Source organism: Panthera onca, chromosome B4, assembly GCF_046562875.1.
Source record: "Panthera onca isolate mPanOnc1 chromosome B4, mPanOnc1 haplotype 2, whole genome shotgun sequence".
Lineage (NCBI taxonomy): Eukaryota > Metazoa > Chordata > Mammalia > Carnivora > Felidae > Panthera > Panthera onca.
Genome location: NC_138345.1, coordinates 23,140,338 through 23,165,779, shown reverse-complemented (window position 1 = coordinate 23,165,779; position 25,442 = coordinate 23,140,338). Strand labels below are relative to the sequence as shown.

The 25,442-nt window shown below is 36.9% G+C and overlaps 1 protein-coding gene across 1 annotated transcript in view; it reads right to left on the bottom strand.

Moving 5' to 3' along the window:
* Positions 1-25,442, bottom strand: part of GPR158 (G protein-coupled receptor 158) — a 426,015-nt gene that overhangs the window by 370,563 nt on the left and 30,010 nt on the right. Inside the window, exon 2 of the mRNA XM_060659134.3 lies at positions 17,737-17,842. Coding sequence (XP_060515117.3) covers positions 17,737-17,842 — 106 coding nt within the window. The remainder of the gene's footprint in view (positions 1-17,736; positions 17,843-25,442) is intronic.

Sequence of the window (25,442 nt, the reverse complement as noted above, 5' to 3'; positions counted from 1 at the left end):
CATGTGGGCAGGTGTTGGGAGGGTGGTAATGAAACTCTCTGGAACCCTGGAAGATGAATCCCAGTAGCTGTCCCAGCTGACTGTGAGTGCCATCAAAACTCTTTGGAGAGTGGGACACTGGGCATCCTGCATGCCACTGGCTGTAGCTCACCGTTGGAGCCGTAATAAAAAAGCATCTTAGAACCAGGAAGAAAAGCCTCTTCTTCATTCAGTGTCTCTCCAATGCCGTCTACCAAAAAGCTTAACATTGTCCTAGCTGGCAAAAGAGAAATCCTTACAGGGCTCAGCTCCAACATCACAAAGCCAGGCAAAGAAGAATGGATATGGAGCAAAGACATAAATTGACAACTAGTACAAAGAGGATACAAAACATTTAAATCTCTAGATTTCCACCTCTGACAGGGAAGATTCAACTTGGTGGTTCGCTAATAAAAAACAGAGCTCTGTTTTAGCTTCAGATAAAAGAATAATGGAAGTATAACTAATGGACAGAAGCTCAACTCACTTCAAATTTTACTAGTAATATGTCACATCTCCATTTCTCTGTTCTTACAGAGTGAATTTGTAGGCTTATGGATAGCATAACTGCGACATCTTAGTAAAATAATATTATCTAGTCTAAACTACCCAGATATATTACATATATAAAATAATATACATCTCATATTCACAGACTTGCTGATTTACTTGCTGCACACACACACACACACACACACACACACACACACACACACACTTAACCTCACTACTTATCAAAGAAATACAAACTGAAGCAAAGTTAAGCACAAACTTTTTACCCATCAAACTGACCAAGAATAACTAATGTCCAGTAGAGGGTATGAGAAATGGGAAGGCTAAAAATTGATGAAGGTAAGCTTCTCCAATTATACATTTATATATGCTGCAAAATTTGTTGTCAAGAATATAATCTAATTTTTAATTTGGTGGTTTGGTTGTGGAGGAGGATTTAGCTGAGTAGTATTTGTAAAGCTCTCTATTTTTATGTCAAAAAAGAACAAGAAATGCAATTCTTAAAAGCATCATGTGTTTGTTCATCCTTTCAAATCTAGATAAGTGACAAAAACACTTGACAATGGCAAATTGAGAATAATCACTAGTCAATTTGTAGAGCCACCTACTCCGAATACTTTACATTTTACAAAATGTATCCATCACAAATGGAAAACAATAGAAACTAAAGCACGTAACTAAGTCATTGTGGCATGTACAGAGTTTTTATTTTATCCTAAAAATAATAGTTGATTATAGTATTTGTGATAATAGAAGTTCTCTAACAAGAAGTAAAGCCATCAATTTTAATTGAACCTCTATTCATTTTTAATTAGAACTGCTTACAATGATTAAATCAATGAAGTAAATTTTAAATGTAGTGAAATATAAAACAAATTAAAGTTAGACCTACAATCTATATATTCGGGAAGGTTTTCAGAAACCAGGAAGAATAGCATGAGCAACTGCTCTCTGCCTGGAATTTTCCATTCCTGAAGGGAAATTGAGCGCCTGGCAAGCTCTGGTGAAATTCATCTAAATCTTTCTTGTGGGTGTGATATAGTGATGACACCAGCGACCCTAAGAGATACTCTATTACAAGAATATGGTATTATACATGAACTTAAACTACAAGAACAGTCTTACCGATAAGATGTATGAATAAGTCACAGCCTTTGCCTCAAGATACTCTTGCATCAGCAACTGATCGGTCCAAATTCTTCACTGATATGTAATCTATATAAATTTTTAAAAAATATCTGAACCTCAGTTTTCTCACCTATAAAACTGGAATAGTAATAGGTATCTTCTAGGACTGTTCTGAGGATTAACTATACCTTTATATGTATTTATATATACACATATGTATACACACACACACACACACATATGACAAAGTGAAAGGGCATGCACCCAATTGCAATTGACAGTAATCAAATCATTTTTATAATATTTTTATTTACTTTTATTTTCTTAGAGAGAGAGAGAGAGAGAGAGAGAGAGAGTGCACAGGAGCAAGTGGGGGAGAGGAGCAGGGAGAGAGAGAGAGAATCCTAAGCAGGCTCCACACCCAGCATGGAGTCCAATGCCAGGCTCAATCCAAAGACCCTTGGATTATGACCTGAGCCGAAATCAAGAGTCAGACACTCAACTGACTGAGCCATCCAGGCACCCCTATCAAATCATTTTAATACAGCATTATAGGTGGCACATAGGAAAGAACCTGCACTGCCATGTGGTTTCTGCCTTCATGGTACTTAGTCTAGCAGAGAAGACAGATATAAATAAATAATTATAAACAACTAATAATTTCAGGCGTACAAAGTGCTATGGAAAATAGCTGATATTTATAGAGACTGTACTGTGAAATGCATTTTACATATATCATAATATCATTCCCATTTAAAGATATTTGAGCACAGGTTAGGAAACACGGCCAGTTTGAATTCAAAGCCAGCACTTTTAACCACAATGCAACATTATCTCAAAAATAAAAATACTATGCAGTACTGTACAGGGGTGCCTGGGTAACTCAGTCAGTTGAGCATCCAACTCTTGATTTCGTCTCAGGTCATGATCCCAGGGTCATGGGATTGAGCCCCACATCAGGCTCCACACTGAGCATGGAACCTGCTTAAAATTCTCTCTCTCTCTCTCTCTCTCTCTCTCTCTCTCTCTCTCTCTCCCTCCCCCTGCCTCTCTCCCCCTCTCCCTTTCCCTCTCCCTCTCTCCCTTGCTCACGTGCTCTCCTTCTCTCTAAAATAAACATTAAAATAAATACTGTACGTACATTTTATACATACATTTTATATGATGTTATAATCATATTTTTTAAAATCACACTGGCAGCAGTGCAGATGATCAATTGGAAAGGAATAACACTGAACACAGGACAATACTGGAAGCATCCAAGCGAGAAATGATTAGTACTAGAACAAAATCAGTTGTAGTAAGAATGAGAGAAGAAAACAAACTGATGAGCTACCGAGGTAGAATTGATAACACTTTGCAAGTGACTGGATATGAAAGTGAGGAAAAGGAAAAGCTCGACACACTGCCACCAGAGAGACCTGGCTACCGAGCACTTTCATAACTGAAGATTTAATCAACCCTGGCCCAGGTGGAAAGGCACAGGATTTCATTGCCACTCATCCCCACTCATTACCCTGCCCTTAGCTGCAACACATGCATCACAGTTGCAAAGGTAACAAAATATCATTGTACAGCTACCAACTGAGAATTTAATCTATTTAAAGAAAAATCTGTGAAGTCTTTCACTAAAGAACAAAAAATAATCTGGAATCTCTATTTCAACAAAGAAATAAAATATTAAATTGACTTTTCATTTTAGATATATACGTGGGATTCATTTGGTCCTAAGAATGTCCTGACTGAACACCAAAAATGATGTTTACTGAATTCACAATCCGTTAGTTAAAAACAGAAGTTAAATAGCTTACCCAATGATAAGAGCAAACTTAAGAAGAAAATTTTCAGACATTACTTGAATATGTTATTTTTTAATAAACAGCATTAGCTAGCAGACATATTGGTCTTTTGGGCTGCAGAATTCCACAGGATTCCGCATGCTTTAGCATGTAAATGATTCAATTTACATTTAAAATTCCAACATGGAAGGTGGAAGGGTAAAATACAATATACTTCATCCTTTGACATTTTGGCCACATTTGTTAAAAAATTAACGTGAAAAGTATAAAAGTTTCTTTTTTTATTCAAATTATCTAATAAGTGAAATAATACATGAAGATTTTTACCTGGAATGCAGTCACTATAGTTAGAAATACACAAACAATATGTGATATTTTATTTTAGACAACTTGCTATTTTAACTAATGTTATTGTTGTCTTTCTGTCATCTGCCAATTCTGAGGACACAGACTGAATTCAGTGGGACGTGAGGCTGAAATTATCAAGAGGGAAAATGGAGGGGGTATGGAAATCTGCCAGCAGAATCATCGAAGTAAGGAAGAGAAAGAAGGAGAAACCAAGAAGTACAGTCAACATCAGAATTATACAGTAGCTTATAAATACACTAGATCAGACCTCTCAAACTCTTTGGTCTTAGAACCTCTTTACACTCTTGAAAATTATTCAGAATCCCAAAGAGCTTTTATTTATGTTGACTATATCCATTGATATTTACCATATTGGATATTAAAACTCAGAAATTTTGAAAATATTTAATAATTCATTTAAAAATAACAATAAGCCCATAACATGTTAACATATTTATGAAAAATAACTATATTTTCCCAAACAAAAAAATCATTAGTTTACATTTCTGCTTCATATTTCTTTCTGCATTCAATCTGTTTCTATATCATATCATAAAGCCTCTGTACACCCATAAAAGAATGAACAGTTCAAAATGCAAATAACATCTTTGAATTATTATGAAAATAGTTTTAACTTCATAAACTCCCTCAATAAGATCTTGAGGATCCTAGGGGTCCTAGGACACACTTTGAAAATGACTGCATTTGACAAACATTTTTTTTCAATATATGAAATTTAATGTCAAATTGGTTTCCATACAACAGCCAGTGCTCATCCCAAAAGGTGCCCTCCTCAATACCCATCACCCACCCTCCGCTCCCTCCCTCCCACCCCCCATCAACCCTCAGATTGTTCTCAGTTTTTAAGAGTGACAAACATCTTTTTTTGAGACAAACCTATTTTAAAAGGTAGCAAATGAAAGTGACTTGCAGACCAGCACATAAACAAAGCCCACAAGCACAGTGGCTCACCTTATAGTTCCAAGAATTTGGGGCTTCAATAGAACTAGAATTTCAATGGAGCCAAGTCTATAGAGACAATTACCCATTATCCTATCTCCAAATGTAAATACAGAATCAACCCTATAGAATTTCCTCCAGGTAATCATGGATTTGTACACACCAGCAGGAAAAACTGCTTTTGCATGCATGAAACAGAGATTGTACTGAAAAGCCAATAGTAAAATCTACTGAAATAATTACATAATCAAGATTAAATCATGGCTTTTCTTCAATACAATAATTATGGTAAGATAATAGAAAGCACTGCTGAGGGACAGCTCTCTTTCCTAAAGAGCTATAAAAATAAAGTAGATATCTACTTTCAATGTGTGGACATTTAAAACAGTAGAAGATACTACTTTCTGGAGACAATACATGAAACAAAAGCCTTTTAAAGTCTCCCCCAGACTTATGAGTCCTTGAGTATTTTTACTCTGGGCTCTGATACATCTGACATTCCCCCTTTACACACTTTTCTAATTCATGCACAATAACTGCTATAAATGTCCATTTAAAGTTTTCTTTGTTTTTCCTCTTAATCCTTCTGTTTTCAGTGTTTGGGCTGCAATTCCAGGCCCTACCCTTATACCTGTTTCACCAGTTCCATTCACTGTTCCATCCACTGTTCCATTCACTGTTCCACACACCTATATGTGAGTTCACATTTGGAAATACAAAAATTTAATTAAATGTCACACATTCTTGTGCATTATAAAGACAATAGCAACCCAAACTATGAGTAAGCTGAAAAAGGGCAAAAACATAATGACTTCAAATGACAAACAATTTTGAAACAGACACTTGCAAATTACTTTGAGGGCAAAAGCACTTAAGTTATTTCAATACTTTATGTTCTGCTTGTATCATCAACCACCCACTTGTTCTCTCTCAATCTATAAACCCTGGGGAGGGAAAAATAATGATAAATCGAAACTTGCCCTGGATGAATACACATAAATGACTTGGTAAAGATACAAAAAAAAAAAAAAAAAAAAAAAAAAAAAAAATAGAAAGGTGGTAAATAAGGCTTTTTCTTTTAAGAGGAAAAAGGGATATCAAAGCTAGAGTTTAACTCTTGTATAATACAGTCAGTTAAAGCTTTCTAAATCAGCCAAAGGCTGTAACTAAGCAACATGATTCTTCACTGTGCTCAAAAAGGGGGCTGTCAAGCATCAGGAGCCTCATTTCTCACTGAAAGCTTTGACAAGTTTCCACCATATTTTATATAATTGTAGCAGAGGGAGTGCCAGATTAGATCTGATTTGCTGTCATAATGGGATTTTTTCCCACATAAGCTAATGATGCAAAGCTATATTTAACCCCAAAAGAGTCACCCTCAAGCACTTACTGTATATTCTGATTGCTTCTCATATCTAGAATTGGACAAGTAGCAATTTTTCTGCTACTGAATATGACAAAAGCAAAGGTTTAATAGGTAGATTTTTTTTTTTTCTCCTGATTGGCTCCATTATAAATTTAGCTACAAATTCCAAATATGTTCACTAGCTTTTCTCACCAAATTGAGAAGATCAAGAAAGTCTGTTACTTTGACTTCATATCCATTAGTGTATGCAAGTCAACCCTCTTGCCCCGCCTACTGTGGCCAGCTGAACATGCTGTTAATTTCCCACCTTAAAATTGGACCCACTCTCACCCTTGGTCACAGAGAAGTTTGGGAGTGTTTAGGGTGTTTGTCTTCAGCAATGGTTTAGAGTCTAAAATGTATTTATATATTATCATAAACACAGTGGCTCCCTTTGGTATCTCTGTACCCAGTGAGCTGCAATCTTCCATATTCACCACTGTTTTATTTCTACACTCTGACTTGTATTCTAATTCCCTGCTAGAAGGGGGTCCCTTCATTTAACACCTACCTCCCCTCTTAGCTGATGTCAGGACAATATGTACAGCCCTCACCAACCTCTGTCTAAGGAGATGGATCGTATCCCTTGAGTTCTGTTTCAAACTGGACATTCCTACCATCCCAAGTCATGCCATAGAGTGAAACAAGAGTACCACTGGCAAGAAATTTCTGAGGCTGCCACTCACACACCTACAAGATGGAACACTCTGTATACTGACCTTAATCCAAATTTGTATGTGAGTTTGCCACATGTCTTGGAAATTTGTTTTGACCACCTGAAAGCTGGATCAGTTTGACACCTGATGTCTCGTACAATAGATCAACAGGTTCCAGATTGGTGATACAATATAGTGATACGGATGTATACAAAGCAGTGTTATTCAGGAGTAGATACCAAACATCATGAGTTTGTCATAGTTGAAAAACGGGTTTCTCTCCTACTCTGAGGTATCTGATTCCTTCATAAGCAAAACTACCAAATTAGCTTAATGAAAAAAAAATGAACGATACTCCCCTATACTGCCTTTCTGGTTCAGGTTGTCCCAGACTAACAATCTAATGTCAGCTGAATATCTCTGGGTGTTTCCTTCTCACTCTCATCAAAATTTATTAGTCCTGCATCACCGTGCCCAAAGCGCTTAATAATTGGAAATAAAATCCTATAAGCTAGCTCAAACGAAGGTGGCAAAGATAAATAATAGTTTGCTTTACCCATTATCACAGAGAAAAATCAGAAAATCTCAGGTTTGAGAAATCTCACAGTCAGTGTGAGAATTCAAGGTATCCTCAATGCAAGGAAAATCAGTGTTGTGTTTGGGTGGAAGCACATTTTAGTGTTTCCCTTTACAGTATGCTACAAGTAAAAAACCTTAGGGATGCAGAAAGCTTAAGAGGCACCAAGTGCAACTGTATAACCATGTTGCGTGAAATTTTTATGAACCCTGCAAAATTCTGTCAAGTGGTACCTTTCACTGTTGAAAATACTAAAGCCTATAGCATCCTCATGAAGTAGTCATCCTGGCACTGTGTGATTAAATAACTCCAATATTCACATTTACAAATTCATGTTTAAAAAATACATATTCTCAATTTTTGAACAATTCTGATTGTTCAAAAGTTCCGCTTATGCTGAGCTAAACAGAGCCTTCAGTAGTTCCTACTGGCTTACTGATAAGTCAGTCACTTATCTGGGTCCTTTCAGAAAACACATAAATAGTCATTTAATAGCTACTTTCATGTTTGAAAACAGTTGTCAGATCATCCACAGGTCTTCTCTTCCCTGGAAAAACATCTTTAATGTCTTTGAGTCTTCAAAAACCAATGCTTCAAAGTCCTTAGTGATCTTTTATTTTAAATTTCTATATTCCTTGTCATACTATTTGAGGTATTTTCTGTTAAGTTTAGAAGACAGTGAGATGTGAACCTCCAAAGACCTAGACTAAGGCTAAGCTGGCTTTTGCTGTTGCTGTTTTGCAGCCATACCATACTACTGACTCATATAGAACTTTCAACTGTTCTCCCAAATATTACTGTTCACATGTGCTACAACTAAACCATATCTTTCTTCCTATGTTCAGAACGATAGATTTCTGTATTCATATTCAGGATCTTACCTTTGTTCCTACTAACTTTCATCTTGATAGACAGGTCCATTTCTCCAACTCAGCAAAATCTTTTTAGTCTCGGATTTTTAACTTTTGATGAGAGTTATTCTTTTTTTTTAATTTTTTTATGTTTTTATTTTATTTTTGAGAGAGAGAGAGAGAGGCAGGGGAAGGGCAGAGAGAGAGGGAGCCACAGAATCTGAAGCAGGCTCCAGGCTCTGAGCTGTCAGCACAGAGTCCAACATAGGGCTCAAACTCATGGAACGTGAGATCATGCATGACCTGAGCTGAAGTTAGACGCTTAACCGACTGAGCCACCCAAGCGCCCCTGATGATTTACTTATTCTTAAATACTTCTCTCCTATATCATTTTTCAAAGACTTGATGAACTTTCCGGCCAGCACAAGGTCCCAAATAAAACCCTACAACAAACTGCTATGACCTTCACTGCAAGTTAGCATCAGTCAATTCAACACTTTTTAAACACAAACCCAAAGCCTAGGCTTAATTCCTCTCTTCAGTGAGAGGGATGTGGGATTTTCAAAGTGGCTACTTAATGCAATGCCCATGTACCATGTCTAACGTGACACCGACATAGGACAATACCCCCTAATCTCTTCTATCCAAACCCCAAAGTTAAATGTATTTTGTAATCTAAAACTCCCTGTACATGCTCACTCTTAGTCCAATATAGATTTATCCCATTGTATGTTTCCCAGAAAATAATAGAAGATAGTTGCGTAAAAAATGTGTTCTGGAATCAAGCAAACCTGATTTCTAATTCCAACTCTGCCAATTACTAACTGTGTGATTATAGGCAAGTTATTGAACCTCTCTAGGCCTATCTCATTGGTAAAATGGAGACTATAAAGATAAATTTTATGTATGCAAAACACGTGGGACAAAGCAGGTGGAACAATTTTTGACCAAAAGCAAGTGTTACTAAGAAACTGCAGTGGTCATTAGTATTAATGTTAAGCTTTATTTTTAAGATTTTGATAAAATCTTGGAGTTGAAACAACAGAAAAGTGAAACCCACCCACAGTTTTTACTGTGGATTCATCCACTTCCAACTGTAACCTTTGATTTGGAGGGGGTTGTTTGTTTGCATTGGCAATCCTCACTGGGAGCCAAAAAAGAAAAGGAGTTTCTGGATATAACAGGGAGTCTGCCACTTTTCATAGATACTCTCAGGATTCTTCAAATTGACTCGCTTTCTCTATTCTCTTCTTTCCAGCTCCATAGAGTTCTAGATAGAGATACCATGAACAGTTAAAAGATAGATTTGTCTTTTGAGACTGCATGTGCCCTATCCCTTTCAGTCTACCCACTTTATACAAATGAGTTGCCTTACAGAAATCACTCTGCACATAATTCCTATAGTTATAAATTTCACGTCCTAAAATTAAAAGGGCTTGTTTTCAGGGTATAAAAGTTGGCTGCTTCTTACCAGTTTTCTACTCAGCTACTTATACAGTTCAAAAAGACTTTTTTTGCATAATATCACTTCACTCTATATCCCAAAATTCTTATTAATTCTTAAACCATGCTGGAGGACCTGATTCTTTTCCTTACTGTATATCATAGATATCATTCCATATCAATGAATGAAGAATGATATCATCATTTTACTTTTTTTAATTTTTTAATGTTTATTTTTGAGGGAGAGACAAGACAGAGCATAAGCAGGGGAGGGGCAGAGAGTGAGGGAGACACAGAATCCAAACCAGGTTCCAGGCTCAGAGCTGTCAGCACAGAGTTCAACACAGGGCTTGAACTCACCAGCCATGAGATCATGACCTGAGCTGAAGTAGCTGAACTGACTGAGCCACTCAGGGGCCCCAATATCATCATTTTAAATAGAAATACAGTATTGTGTTTTTACCATGCATCATAATTAATTTAACCAATTCTTTCTTGTTATGCATTTAAGTTGTTTCTAAATTTTTATTACAATAAACAATATACTATAATAAGTAGTCCAATACATATGTATTTGTGCCAATTTTTTATTATTCCCTTATAAAACTTATTCAAAGTAGAAGTAGAAAGAAAAAGAACAGATAGGATAAGGAAGAATGCAATTCACAATGCTGATACATTTTACCATATTTCCAGAAAGTCTGAGAACAATTTGCATCCTTATCAATATTGCATGAGAATGTCCACTTTGCTAAAACTTCACCAACACTAAGCATTATATTTTTTTTACCATTTGCCAATTCAATAAGTAAATTCTTGTACTTCTGGAAGATGTGTGAAGACTTATCTTTAATAATAGGGATTATTCATTCCTATGTCTCAAAAATTACTATATGTATTTTAGTCCCTTAGCAAAGTTAGTATTTAAAAAGCTAAAGTCAATTGATATAATTTTAAGCTCTCTGGTTCCCTCTAGAATGAAATGATTTCTTTTCAGTTATAGATTTCCTCTGTCTTGTTGACCACTGTATTAAATAATACCTAGAATATAACATTGCTAAATAAATATACATTGAATGAACGAAAACAATGAATTTGAATTAATCTATTAGAAAATGTGTCCCATGGAAGATAAAACATATATCTCATTAATCATAAGTATTAACAAGACTAATTGTTCAGCAAACTTTTAAACTGGGCATCAAACAGAGAAGCCTAAGGTATCTAATTAGAGGTGAACAGACTAAAGTCAGAACTGGGTAGCAAGAGACAAGGTTAGAAATAGTGGTCCACAATTTCACCAGAATCTAAATACAAAGCAGTTTTCAACTAGGCATAAGGAAAAACATACAGTATTCTGATAGTGATTTTAGATTTTCCTACCAGTGATTCCCTTCCTCTTCTCTTCCCTCTCCCTATCTCTGTCTCTGTCTCGGTCTTTCTCTTTCCCCTACCACAAGATGGCGATAGCCACTGTTGAACTCTTAGATCAGTTGCTGAGAACCTCTTTTCTCTAAAGGATAAAGCCAACTTTCCCTTAACTGAATTTTTATGTACCCCAGTACTGTTATTTTGGGAGAGTGATTCCTAACCCTACTTTGGGAAGAATTCCAGATATCTCGTCCAAATAATTCTCAGGAGCATAGTGGAAAAACTCTGAAAACTGTAATCAGTTTCTATTAATTTAAGAAAGAAGGACTATATAACAAAATCAAACACGTTAGGGCTTTACAACTTCAGAAATAAATGGATCCATAGAGTAGTAGTATGGCCTGTTTTTGTTAAGTCTAGTAAAGCAAGGATACTCGCTTGAACCAGGGGATATTTAGCCTTGGAAGAAAGACTTAGAAGCAGACTGACAGCAATCTTCAAATATCTGAATGAGTACTAGGAAGAAAAAAAAATTAACTCAATTTTTGGGTAATTCCAGTGGGAAATATCAAAAGCAGTGGCTGTATGTTACAGGGAGGCCGTCTAGCAACAGACTGGCCTGCCTCCATTGATTCAACAAATATGTCAGGTTCTGCTAAGCACCAATGAACACCTGATCATTGCCCTGTATTCCAGCAGGAGAGTACGACTTCACGTTAACCATGTTTTGTATTAGCAAAAAGGAAAAAGAAAAGTTTCACTACAAATACAGTAGAAATTTAAATATGTAAAGATTGCCAGTACTTACTTTTCACCATTTACTAAAAGATTTTTACAGTTTTCAGTGTAAAATAATGGCATTAAAAATCATTTGCAAGTTTCTCAATATTTATTTTCAACTGAGTTAATACAGTAGATCATAAGAATGCCTATATAAGCCAAAATTCACTTCAAGTTTCTCCTTAGATGTCCCTTAGTGGATTTAAAGTCAGTGTTACTACAAGAGGAAATTCAGAGATTGGAAAAGTTTCAATAGTCTTTGTGTTTTGACTTCACTATAAGCTAGACCATATTCTAGAGGATAGCTGTCCACTACACTGTTCAATATGGTAACCACTAGTTACCATGGCTATTATACATTTGAAATCAGGCTAGGAAGGACCTGAACTCTTAATTTTGTTTAATTTTAACTGATTTACATTTCAATAGCCATAATGTGGCTAGTGACTATCATATAAAACAGCAGAGTTCTAGAGATAGGAGGACAATAACATGTGTAAAGCAGAACCTTTCTAGAGAAAAGGAGATTTTAAAGAGAAGAGATTGGTGAGATTGCAGCCACAAGAAGAGAACTAACACACAGCTGTGTCTATGCAATTTCCCTCAGTCAAATTGAATTAAATCAGAGATGTATGGAAAAGGACTCTATATCCTGCTGTAGCCAAATGAGTAAGCTATATTCTGTATATGAAACAGCTTTCAAAAAGAGAATGATTAACTCCTTCTGCTTTCCTTAGATTTTTGCATTAAATTTCTTGCATACTAAATGACATCTTTTCTTACATTTTCAACTTTCTAAAAATATATCTTTAGAAATTAATTAGATTTAATGTAGCAAAGAGTTACAAGTAGAGTCTCATGTAAACATTCAGTAGAAAAAAGAGATATCAGAAAAAGTATCTTAAAGCTATACAAAACCATTGGCTGAGCCAACAACACAACCATTCTGGTGATTCCAGATAGAACCATAAATCTGATAACCTCAAGACGTAATCCCCACAGCAGAGGACACAAGGTTAATTGGCATGTAAAAAGAAAATAGAACTTCTATTTATATTTAACCTTTGTATTTAAAAAAAAGAAATTAAGCTTTACTAATTTAAGACTCGGATTGACATTAATGCTCTTACTCAGTCCACATACCATCGACCACAATACTGATAAGTCACTGGAGGGATCCTGAAGGAATGCTAGGAATTCCATGACAGAAATATTGACAGTGGTTAACTGGTTTCTTCACTAGCTTTCAAATTTCAATGTATTACCATTTACAATTGACCATCTAAGTGTATTTACAGAGTATATTTTAAGTTGTAAAATATTTACAATTCTTCCTAATGAGATGGTATGTGACCTGGAAAACCTTTTCCCATACAAAGATTTTCTGGTTATCTCAAAGGGAACTACTGTTTCTAAACTCAAAGATTAGTTATGCATTACTCTTTAAAAACAAAAGAAAATGCCCCAAATTTGCTGACCTGCTCTACGATGACAAGTGGCTGTCAGTAGTGCCTATGCAGCAGGTACTTTCAAAAATATAAGCTGTTCCTTCAAAGGAAAAGTAACATTTTAATAATCCATGAGAAAGCCTTTTCAAATGAGCATTTTGAAAACGGGTACAGTATTTGGAAACATTTTCAGTGTTTTTGTTGCCAGAAACTATTAATACTCATTAACTGTATAAAGTTGGAAATAAAAGTGTCTAATCTGTTTGAAAATCTTCTTCACATAAGTTTGAGTGGACTTTTTAACCTATTCCCTTAAAATTTTTAAATTCCAACTTTCCAAATAGTTTGTAAGGATCAACTGACATCAGGTTAGAGGAAAGACTACCAGCTGAATTTTGCAAAAACCTTTGTAAAGTTGGTAGATGGAACCGAAAAATGAACATTGTAATTTAGAAAACACAGTCAACAATTTATTTCTTTAATTTGGAATAACATATTCTTGTGAGGAATATTTTCAACAACCATGACAGACATTAAAACAAAGTAAAAAATAAACTGAACTTAGAGACCTCTGAATCACTGCATTACTAAGTATTAAACTTTTAAAAAATGATGAAGCATAATTGTGAATCAGTTCACTATTCTCGTTAAAGATATAATTTTATAATATATAATCTACATTAAAATATTTTTTTAATGTTCATTTATTTTTGAGAGAGACAGAGACAGAATGCGAGTGGGTTGGAGGCAGAGAGAGGGAGACACAGAAGCAGAAGCAGGCTCCAGGCTGTGAGCTGTCAGCACAGAGCCCGATGCAGGGCTCAAACTCAGTGAGATCATGACCTGAGCCGAAGTCAGATGCTCAACCGACTGAGCCACCCAGACGCCCCCAAAATATTATTTTATCTTTATCTCAAACTAAGTTTTCTAATTTATGATATATAGAATATATAAATATAATAAAAGACTCATATACTTTGTAGATGAAAAATACACATATACTAACGGGCAGATACTTAAAAAGTTTTAAGGCTACCGTCCTACTTTAAATAATGATTAAAAAGTTTTTATAATGGAAATAAAGTAAAAGAAAGCTTTTAAAACAAAAATGAATATTGATTATTTTAATGTTTTTAAAAACTATTCTGTAAGAGAGTATTTTGTGTACTAAATGCAAACAGTATGAAAATGGGCCAAGGATTATTTAAATGAACACTAACAACATGATCAAATCCCTACTGCAATGATCTGGTCACTTACAAAACAGCCAGAATAATCCTGCAATCCAGTTCAGGATGTCGGTTCAGATCCTGTTTTACTCTGCCCTTTGAAAAATACATAGTGGCCTCCTAAGGGAACGTTTGGGTCCCTGTAAGGACCCAAACTCATTGAGAAATCAATTTCCTCATAAACCATCCCATGCCTTTCTAAAATGCTCCTGAGGCTTTTGTCATTGGTCACATGCCACTTGTCTGTTTCCAACATCCGACTCACTATTCTGGTTTAAGATACCCTGCAGGCTAAAAATTCAACACACCAGAAACATTTCAAAAGTGAAAAGTTTGCCTCAATATAACTAAAATGTGTGACTTCCACTAGTATTTGCAAGAAAAGAATGTGAAACATTGGCAAGATAAAAACCACAATAAACATGATGAGTATCTCTGTTTCTAATGATATGCATATTCATGAAGATAGGCCCCTACACCCTAGAAATATGAATCATGTTAAGTACTTCCCAAAATAAGCCAGTTTACACAGTGATCTTTGGGGTCCGCAACAGAAGACATGTGACAAGGAACAAAGGAGAGCCAGCGCAGATGAAAAATACCCTGAACAAGTGATTTTTCTTTGTTTTCCCAAGCAATAAAAATGTCAAGAGAAGCCAGATCCTAGTCTCCAACTCATATCAGTACAAGGAGGGACTGAAAGACTACTGGTAGTCCCTAGACTGAAGATGTGATGTGGAATGGTTGTAGGTGCCTAGAATGACAAGCATCAACTGAAGAATCTTAGAGAAGTCCAACACAACAGTGTGAAGAGGTCCACAGAGGCTGGTGCAATTCAGACTACCCACCAAGGACCTCATGGGCCAGGACACCAACATCTCCCACTCTCCATTCTAACACCTGAGCAGGGGAGAGAGTGAAGAGAGCCAGAGTCTAAGTCAAAATATGCATTTTGTACATTCAGTGTTTGTTGATATTATTTTTGATCATTAAGCCTCTTTCTACAACATTTTCAAATGAAATTCATAGAACTGTCCATTGTTTTATAGGACATGTTTTCCCAGTTTTTCCTATAGGAATCTAATAAATACAATGCTCCCATATATAATGGGAGTTACACATTGCAACCTAATCTTTCTTAACCAGAACAGAGGATAATGTTTTATCTTGAAATAACTTATTTGAAAACTTTAAAAAGACACAACACCCAGAAAATTAATAATCTTGGTGCAATGAAAATAAATCAACCTTCCAAAAGAAGAAAGAAGTTCTTCCAATATAACCATCTAATCAAACAGAAGTGCTAGAAGGAAAAAACAAACAAACAAAAAACTATACCAAGATTATTGGAGGCAAGCAGCAACTGTAACAAACTGAAAAGTAAATACCTCCTTGTTTGTAGACAGACTACTTATTTGAACCATCCAGGAACACCACTGAAACAAGGCTATACAGAAATGAGCCCATAGTCACACTACAACATCCATGCAGAAAAAAATTCCACCCTGGCTGAAAGACAAAGCTAAATAGCTATATGCTATTGGCATGGAGATAATAATCAAGCTAAAGATGTTCACCGACCAGTGATTGAAATTCCTATCTTTAGAAACGCCAGAATGAATCCAAAGGGAAGTGGAAACTCAGAAAAGTTCAAAAATCATGAGAACAAAGAGTGAAAGGAAGCAAAACGAGGACCCTAACTTCTATGAATTGGTAAGACCAACACCTTTCACTTACATAATTTGAGTCCCAATTTGGGGGTAAGGGGAGAGAAGGAAGTGAGGGCTGTGTGGAGGGTTGGCTATGTGAAGATGTACAGAAATGTGGGAGGGGGTATGGGAATATGCAGGAATGTACAGAGGATACTAAGGAAGTAGGAGTCACAGGGATATGGCAGGAATATGTGATGGATTTAGAGGGAGGTGAGGAGTTATGAGGATTTCTTGGGGTTTTAGTGGGTGGGAGGGTTGAGAGATATTGTGGTAGGGAGTATGGGGATCGGAGGAGGTATAGTATAGGTAGTGGGGATGTGTGAAACCATGGAAGATTATTTGGGGAGTCGCGGGGTATGAGGGTATGGGAGTACATGGGTTGTATATGGCAGGATATGGGAAGGCTGCACATGGGAAGCATGCAATGGGCATATGTACATGCATGTACACCAGTGTACATGCCTGTGCACTTTTTTCTCTGTATAATGGCACAAATAAGCAATCACTGATAGTATCCTTCTGCTTTAAAATTTCTTACCTTAAGATTATACTACGTATTGAACCTGAAACTAATATAACACTGTATATTAACTCTACTGAAATTAAAATAAAATTAAAATTAAACAATAAAGATCATGTAAGAAGGTAAAAAATGCACTACATAAAATCATCTTCACAAGAGCAAAAATTAAAATTGAAAATTTAAATTACTACATTTATAGCAATATCCCCTGTATTTTAAATAAGTTAAGCTGACTCTCCTCACAAATTCATGGACTCAAAGGTAGGACAGCCCAAGTATTCGTTTAAGATCAGGAATTTTATTGTACAGCTGTTTCCAGTATTTGGCGACCTGAGAGATAGATACTGAAAATGAAATCAGGATGTCATAGCATTTCTTCTCTGAAACTACAAAAGACAAGTAACAGTCTTATTTCCACATGTATGATCTCTAGGCCTATTCTTTACCAACCAGAGTCCCATGAAATCGAGCACAGATAGGAGCTGCAAACTGGAAAAACATACACAAGTATACATGTTTCATATCCAGGTCCCTGTATAGTTTTCTCCTTGTTCTCAAAAATTGCCCTGCCATACTTTATTGCTTTCCTACCAGATGGCAGCATGTCTGAATGTATAGCTTCTACGTTTCAACAATCATCACACTGCATAAAAATGTGCATAATCTGGTTGACCCCTCCTGGGATTTCTCACTTCATGGCTATTTTAATTGGAGCCCCATTCTGAAGAATAGGGTCAGACTTTAACTAAAGCAAAACTTCAGACATATTTTTAGCTTCAGCCAAATGAACAGTTATTCTGCACAACATTTTTTACCCCTCTTCCAGTTCATTTGGCAACATTCAGAACTGCATAGGAGATTTTTCTTTCCCAGTAAGATGTCTCTTGTTCACTTACCCATACAAATACAATATAATTCAAAAGTTATACATTTCCGAGCTTCTGATTTCAGAGGACTTTATCTTCATGTTCTTACCTCTGAATTGTTAAGGTGACATTTGTGAGTTCCTGAAAACCAGCCATCACTTGAACATTGGTCAATGTCCACTTTCTGAAGATTTATGTCAACTTTCATAACACCCCTTAAAAACAGAGAAAGATAAGAACAAATTAATCTGAGCCTTTACAATTTCTACCTCTGTGCTCCATCCCAGAAATCAGACAAATCAATATAAGAGTGCACTAAAAATTTTCACATCGCCCACTCACATCCAACTAAAGTGTACCAAGTGAAGATAGGCACACAGTACAACAGAAAAAAACAAGTATTAGTTTTACTTAAGTCCCAAAGGCATGGACCCTGTATTGTTCACTGTTTTCAGCTCCCCATATAATGCCTGGCCCATAGAGGTGCTCAATAAATATTCAGTTGATTGACTGAATTCCTGACAGTTTTGCTCTGGACATGGTAGCAAAGTTGACTCTAAAAGAACAACTGCCCCCCAGTACCCCTTCTATTAAAGTAAACCAAAACAAGGCCTTCATCTCATTTCTTTCTCCCAATGCAGGGCCAGGGATAGGGAGATGGGGAGGGGAGGATAGCATCTCTTTCCTCTGATAGTCCACCACAAAGACTTTAAGCAGCTCTTCAGGTCTCCCAGTGCTCCAAACCAGAGATTTGCACCATCTACAGAAGTGCTGATTAGCAATTTTCTTCTCTTAACTCTGGAAACCAAAACACTGCATTTCACTTAGCCATTTGAGAAAAATCACTAAGAAAGAGAGCTCACAAATTCAGAGCCAAAAGCAAAACTGCAAAGAAAGCTCCAATTTTATCTAAAATTTTTCCATTTTCTCCAACCAATCTTCTTACATTTTCAGTTTGCTAAGATGAGCACTACTAGCAGCAGAAACATTTTTTTCCTACAGTGAACTGTCCCCACCTGCACTTCATTAAAATAAATATTCTATGTTCTGGGCCTTAAAGCTCAAAGCTTTGTAATGTCATTTCTCACAAACTTGAGCAAAGCAAAAACACATTTTCAAGGTCTCTTGTTCCCAATTTAAATTATTTTCATTATGACATTATTAAATATGTACAAATATCAAGTTAGGCTCAAACTCTTTGTATCATAGTTCTTGTACCTACAAAAATACCCACAAAATTATGACATAAATGCAAACAAAACTATCAATTCAACAAAATTTAAATTTAAAATATTAATTTAAAAAACACCAATGATTACACTTGGCCAAACTAAATAGAATAGAATAGATATAGATCTAGAATATATATATATATATATACTAGATCTATATCTATCTATATTATATATATATATATCTATATTATATCTATAATATCTATCTATCTATATTATATATATATATAGAATAGATATAGAATATAGAATATTCTATTCTATCACCTACTCTATCACCTATTATGATTCATTTCTCTCTTTTCTCCTTTTAAACTATTGTGAAATCTTCCCACAAAGCAGTTTAATGTCATCTGGGCTTAATTTGGGGTGAATAAGTCACTTATGTTTTGTAAGGCTGCCTCTGATCTTTCCTTATTTACCTGAAACAAAGTACTACACTAAGTAGCGCTAACATGGTCAAAAGAGATAGAAAACAGAGACACCAAACCCTCTTGCTAGTATTTGGTTATCCAGATAACCCAGAACATGTGTAAATTAGTTTTTCAGAGGATCACTGAAATGAAAACCCAAAAATTATCATAGAAAACTTACAAATCCTTCACAGAAACAAACTTCAATTTGCAAAAGACACAATTTGCAAGCTTGTGGACCATAATTCTATAAAACAAATGTCTGTTCGTGTGATAAATTAATGAATTCCCAGGCAACCGAATGCCTTAGCCAGTTTCCTCCCTTGCTCTTTCAACAAATACTTATTTCTGGTATGAGCACACCACTATGAGAGATGCCACGGAGGTGAACCACATAGGCCCAAATATAATAATGTCAGAACGTTTAATGGAGAAAAGATGGTAAATTCTGGGGGATCTGGGAAGTTATCATTTGGGGTATAGAAGGTATTCCATTAACATTTGTTCATTTTCTGATTGCCTTACTTGCAGGACTTTCACTAGAACTATGTTCCACATAGGTCATGCCAATCATGCTGGCCCACTGCAGGCTCCACTTCATGCTCTTTGAAAAACAATATATTCATTTTTTTCAACCATTCAATAAGTATGTCGAGGCTTACTTTGGGCCAAAACTGTTCTTGGCTTTTGAAATGCAACAGAAAGGAGGGGGAAAAAAGTTCCTGCCTTCATGGAGCTTCACTGTAGTGTGGGTCATACTACAAAGTAAGAAGTGCGATTCCAAAAAAAGAAAAAGAAAAACTTCCAGCAAGTCAGTGGAATGATTAGGTTTTTGATTTTGTTTTTTTTAAAGAGTGGACAGGAGACTTCTAATTCAACCAGTGACTCAAGGTATCATTACAGCAGGTTCATACCACACTCTCCATTACCAGTCAACATCAATGACACAAAATATCCCCCTGAGCTACTACTGTCTAGTATATTTTGGTATTCTGCCACGAATGGCCTATTTAGGATACATCTGTAAGTAGTAAACTAATAAAAACTATACATTTTTATTTGTTCCACATCTGTCAGTAATAACGAGGTCAGGTTTTCCTCAACTATCTGGCTACACTGATTTTAGTTACAAGATAGTGCACATCTTCCCACTCAGGAACATTGGCCACTTTAAGATTCCGGGAGGCTGCAATTACTCTGGTCCCTTCAAAAGGAAACTGGCTTAAGAAATAGGGATCTTAATCACTGAGAGATTTCCCTCTTAATTCTAGGTTCATATGCAAGAACCAAAAGTCACCGCAGACCGTAAACAGCTCACGAAGCTTTCTGGGGTTTGTGCAAAACCACCAAAGGTAATGAGTCTTGCGTTTACCAGCTGGGAATTCAGTGCTGACTCATCTTCATTAGCGCTGCTGTGCTGCCTTGGTGCCTGGAGACCTACAAAGCCCTCGGGGAGGTGCCGTTGACTTCCTGCAGGGGCAGTGGAAGTTTGGGGGACTAGGTGGGAAAAGAACGCTCGCTGGGTGGGAAAAGGTATCCTGCCGAAAACCACGCAGAGGCAAAACCACCCACTAGCTACCCTGAGCCCACAGAGGGTGGGCCGGGCTAAGAGCCCAGCAGCCCCTGAGCGGTGCGTCCCCTAAGCGCATGCCTCCTGGGGGCGGAAATGCTGCTCCCACATCCGGTGAGCGGGTGCCTCTGGGAAGCTCTGGGATTGTGTAAGTGGCTGCAGTTCCCTGGTGTGGGGTCTGGAAAGCAAGGGCCAAAAAAGCCAGGTGAGTGGCCTCCAGAGAAGAAAATATTGTAAATTATATCTCCCAACACCTGGGTGTTCAGCTGAGCTGCAGACCAGCATTTTTCTCTACCTGACACCTGAAATGCCACAAGCCTAAAATGGGATTCGTCCTCCACCCAAATTTGCAGTTGCCCCCATGTTCTTTTTTCCATGAATGGCTTCCATCCTTCCAATTATCCGAGTCGATAATCTGTTGCAAAACCCCCAAATCAAAACAATTGCCAAGTTCCCTAGATTGTACTGCCTGAATGCTTCTTGCATCTTAACCCTTCCCCTCCTTTTCTGCTACCACTGCCTTGGTTCAGGTCTTCATCTCTCACAAGGCTAAAAACATTTTACAATAGCTTACTGATTTGGTCCTACCTCCTATTGCTCCAGGTAAAGATACTGGTTTGTAGGTGCTGATGTTTATTTTGTTTAGGGTCCTTCTTTAACAAACACGTGGAAAATCATGAACACATGTATCACAATATGACCTTTGGCCCCATATCTTTGTGTTTTAACTGCTGGGTGGGTAGCAAGATCATTACCAGAAGCTATTCGTATACCAGGATGGCTAGCAATAACTTAGCTATACGTAAATGTAACTACAAACTACTTTAATATAGATAAATAATCCTGAACTTCCCCTTAGCTGGTTCCCAAAATGCCCACAGCCTAGGGAAAATGTAATAGAAGCAAGTTACAGTAGTAAGAGACCCTTGCAGTTAAAATATCCTCCTTTTAAAAATTTTACAGAAAACAGTTGACCACAAAACTCATTGTTAGTGCTCATTCCAGGACATTAGAAGGTTTCCACACAAGCAAAGGGCACTAGAGCTTAAGCATCACACTGTGCTGTCCTTGCAATCTTTGAAATATGTCAGTCTGGGGCACCTGGGTGGCTCAGTAGTTTAGCCACGACTTCAGCTCAGGTCATGATCTTCCCGTTCACGTGTTCAAGCCCCGTGTTGGGCTCTGTGCTGACAGCTCCTAGCCTGGAGCCTGCTTTGGATTCTGTCTCTTCCTCTCTCTCTCTCTCTGCTCCTCCCCCATTCACACTGTCTCTCTGTCTCTCTCTCTCAAAAATAAATATTTTTAAGAAGTAAAAAAAAATTAGCAATATGTCAATCTGATCCTAACAATTCTCTGCTTAAAATCAATTATTTCCCACTGTCCTAAAGAATAAAATCCAAGCTCTTCGGTATAACATTATATTCAGGCCCCTGCTACTATTCATGTTTCCATCCACTCTTCTGCATACATTCTTTGTTTCAGACAATTCACAACTACATGTGGGTCCTTAAAAATTCATGTTGTCTCAGAAAGCCATTCTTTTATACATGCCTTTATACCTGAAGTCCCTTTGCCTAAACTATGCTCTACCTATCATAATTCCTACTTGACTCCTTTCTAAAGCCTTCCATGAACTCCAAATCTGATTTAGAAGCTACTTCCCCTCTTTCTCTCTCTCTCTCAAAAAACAATTAATTAAAAAAAATTTTAACTCTCTCTCAAAATTAAATAAACATTAAAAATTTTTTAAGAAAAAAACAAAAAACAGGGATGCCTGGATGGCTCAGTCGTTTTAGTGTCCGACTTCGGCTCAGGTCATAATCTCACAATTCGTGAGTTCCAGCCCCACATCGGACTCTGTGCTGACAGCTCAGAGCCTGGAGCCTGCTTCAGATTCTATGTCTCCCTCTCTCTTTGCTCCTCCCCTGCTCATGCTCTGTCTCTCTCTCTCTCAAAAATAAATAAACATTAAAAAAAATTTTTTTAGAAGCTACTTCTCTCTTCTCCCCATAATACACTGTGGTTACCTTCTTCATATTTTAATGATCTGTTTTTCCCACCAGACTAAAATTTCCATAGTCCATACCTTTGTAATATTTCCCCTAAGTCCTGTGTGTGTGTGTGTGTGTGTGTGTGTGTGTGTGTGTACATACCACATCTTTATCCATTCATCAGTCAGTGGACATTTGGGTTCTTTCCATAATTTGGCTATTGTTGATAATGCTGCTATAAACATTAGTATTTCTGTATTCTTTGGGTAAATACATAAAAAAGAATGAAATCTTGCCATTTGCTACAACAACATGGATGGAGCTAGAGAGTATTAGGCTAAGCAAAATAAGTCAGTCAGAGACTTCACTCGTATGTGGAATTTAAGAAACAATTTCACTCGTATGTGGAATACGATTTCACTCGTATGTGAAATTTAAGAAACAAAATAAACAAACATGAGGGGGAAAAAAGAGGAAAACCAAGAAACAGACTCTTAACTATAGACAACAAATTGATGTTTACCACAGGGGACATGTGTGGGGGGATGGGTTAAATAGGTGATGGGGATTAAGGAGGGCACCTGTTGTGATGAGCACCGGGTGTTGTATGTAAGTGTTGAAGCACTAAATTCTGTACCTGAAACCAATATTAAACTGTATATTAACTAACTGGAATGTAAATGAAAACTTAAAAAGAAATTTCCCCTGTCTCCTCAATCAGCCCACCCCAAATATTAACCTTGAAGAAACTGCAGATGCTAGAAAGAAGCCAGAAGTAGTAACAATGATGCCCTCCCCGCATAAAGAATACCCAAGCAAACTGAAAACTATGATGAACTACTATGGGTGAGTGGACGGAAAGAAAGACTGGATAGGTTGAAGGAAAGTTTTTAAATTCTGCTTTTGCTTCCTCCTCTAGTACCTTGGACAACAATTTCCTGCTCCATTACTACCAAAAAATTGACACCAACAGCCCAGATAGTCAATATTGATGGGAGCACAGGGAAGAAGTTCTGCCAAAAACGATGATACAGATGCTGGTAGACCAGCTGCCATCAGTCGTCTATCCTAACGACCAGAACAAAATCTGGTGGCTAGAAGTGGATTGCTGACATAACAAAAACCTAAAACACGTGGCTCTGGCTTTAGCATCAGGCAGCAGCAGAAGCTGGAAGGCTTTCAAAGAGATGGCTAATAAAAGCAGGAATATGTGGCTAAGTCTTTTAAGACTTTGAAGACATTGTGTTTTAAGACAATGAGGAAAATGGTATCGGAGGCAGAGGAAAAAGGAACTGTTGGTACATAGTATGTGGAAAGTTTGGCAACACTGTCACCTGTGAACAATTGAACTTGTAGATCTACCTAAGGAAGTTTCTAGGCCAAATGCAGAAAGTACTACCTGAGTTTTTTTTGGCTACGATAGATACAAAAAGAAAAACATGGACTAAAGGAGGAACTGCTTAGTTTTGGTTTGGGCTTTTAAAAGTTTGTAACTGTGGTAAAATATACATAACACAAAATTTACCATCTTAACATGTTAAAAGTGTGCCGTTCAGTAGTGTTAAGTCCATTTGTATTGTTGTGCAACCAATCTCCAGAACTCTTTTCATCTTGCAAAATTACAACTCTCTACCCTTTAAACAATAATTTTCATTCCCAGCTCTGCCTAACCCCTAGAGTAAAACCATTATTCTTTTTTTATATCCCTAAAAATTTGACTATTCTGGGTACCCCATACAGTTGGAATCAGACAGTGTTTGTCTTTTTGTGGCTGGCTTATTTCACTCAGTTTAATGTACTCAGGGCTCATCCATGTTGTAGCAGGTTTCAGAATTTCCTTTCTTTTTACATTTATTTATTTTTGAGGGACAGAGAGAGACAGAGCACAAGTGGGGGAGGGGCAGAGATAGAAGGAGACACAGAATCCAAAGCAGGCTCCAGGCTCTGAACTGTCAGCACAGAGCCCTATGCAGGGCTTGAACTCACAAACTGTGAGATCATGACCTGAGCCGAAGTTGGATGCTCAAACGACTGAGCCACCCAGGCGCCCCTCCTTCCTTTTTAATGGAAGAGTATTACAGTGTGTTTATACACTGTGTTTTGTTAATTCATTCATTTGTTGATAGACACTGAGTTGTTTCCACTTTTTTGGTTATTGTGAATAATGCCACTATGGAGCTATTTAGTTTTTGAGTAAAATTTAGAAGAAATATCAGAGAGCCAGAATTGGGGAGGCGGGGGGAAATATTGCAAAAATCTCTTCTAGCAAAAGATTCTTGGAATATTAAATGGCTTCAGAGCAAAGAACCACTTTAGGGGGGCATCTGTAAAAATCCTTCATTAAGACGTCGGAAAGATGTAAGGCGGTGTTTCATAGAACCTTTCAGCTAGACTAAAGGACTCCAAATGGTCTTCCAGGTATGCCTCATAGACACTCTCTGTTAAGCAATAGGGATTCTAAGATTTTTAAGGCTTTATTGCACAATAGCCACAGGGCCCAAGGTAGAAAATTGCCTATCTTAAAAAGATTTAAAAATCTGGCTTCTGTCTAATAGAGTGAGACCCAGTAAGATTCATAGAAAACCCAGAACATTCTTCAATGAATA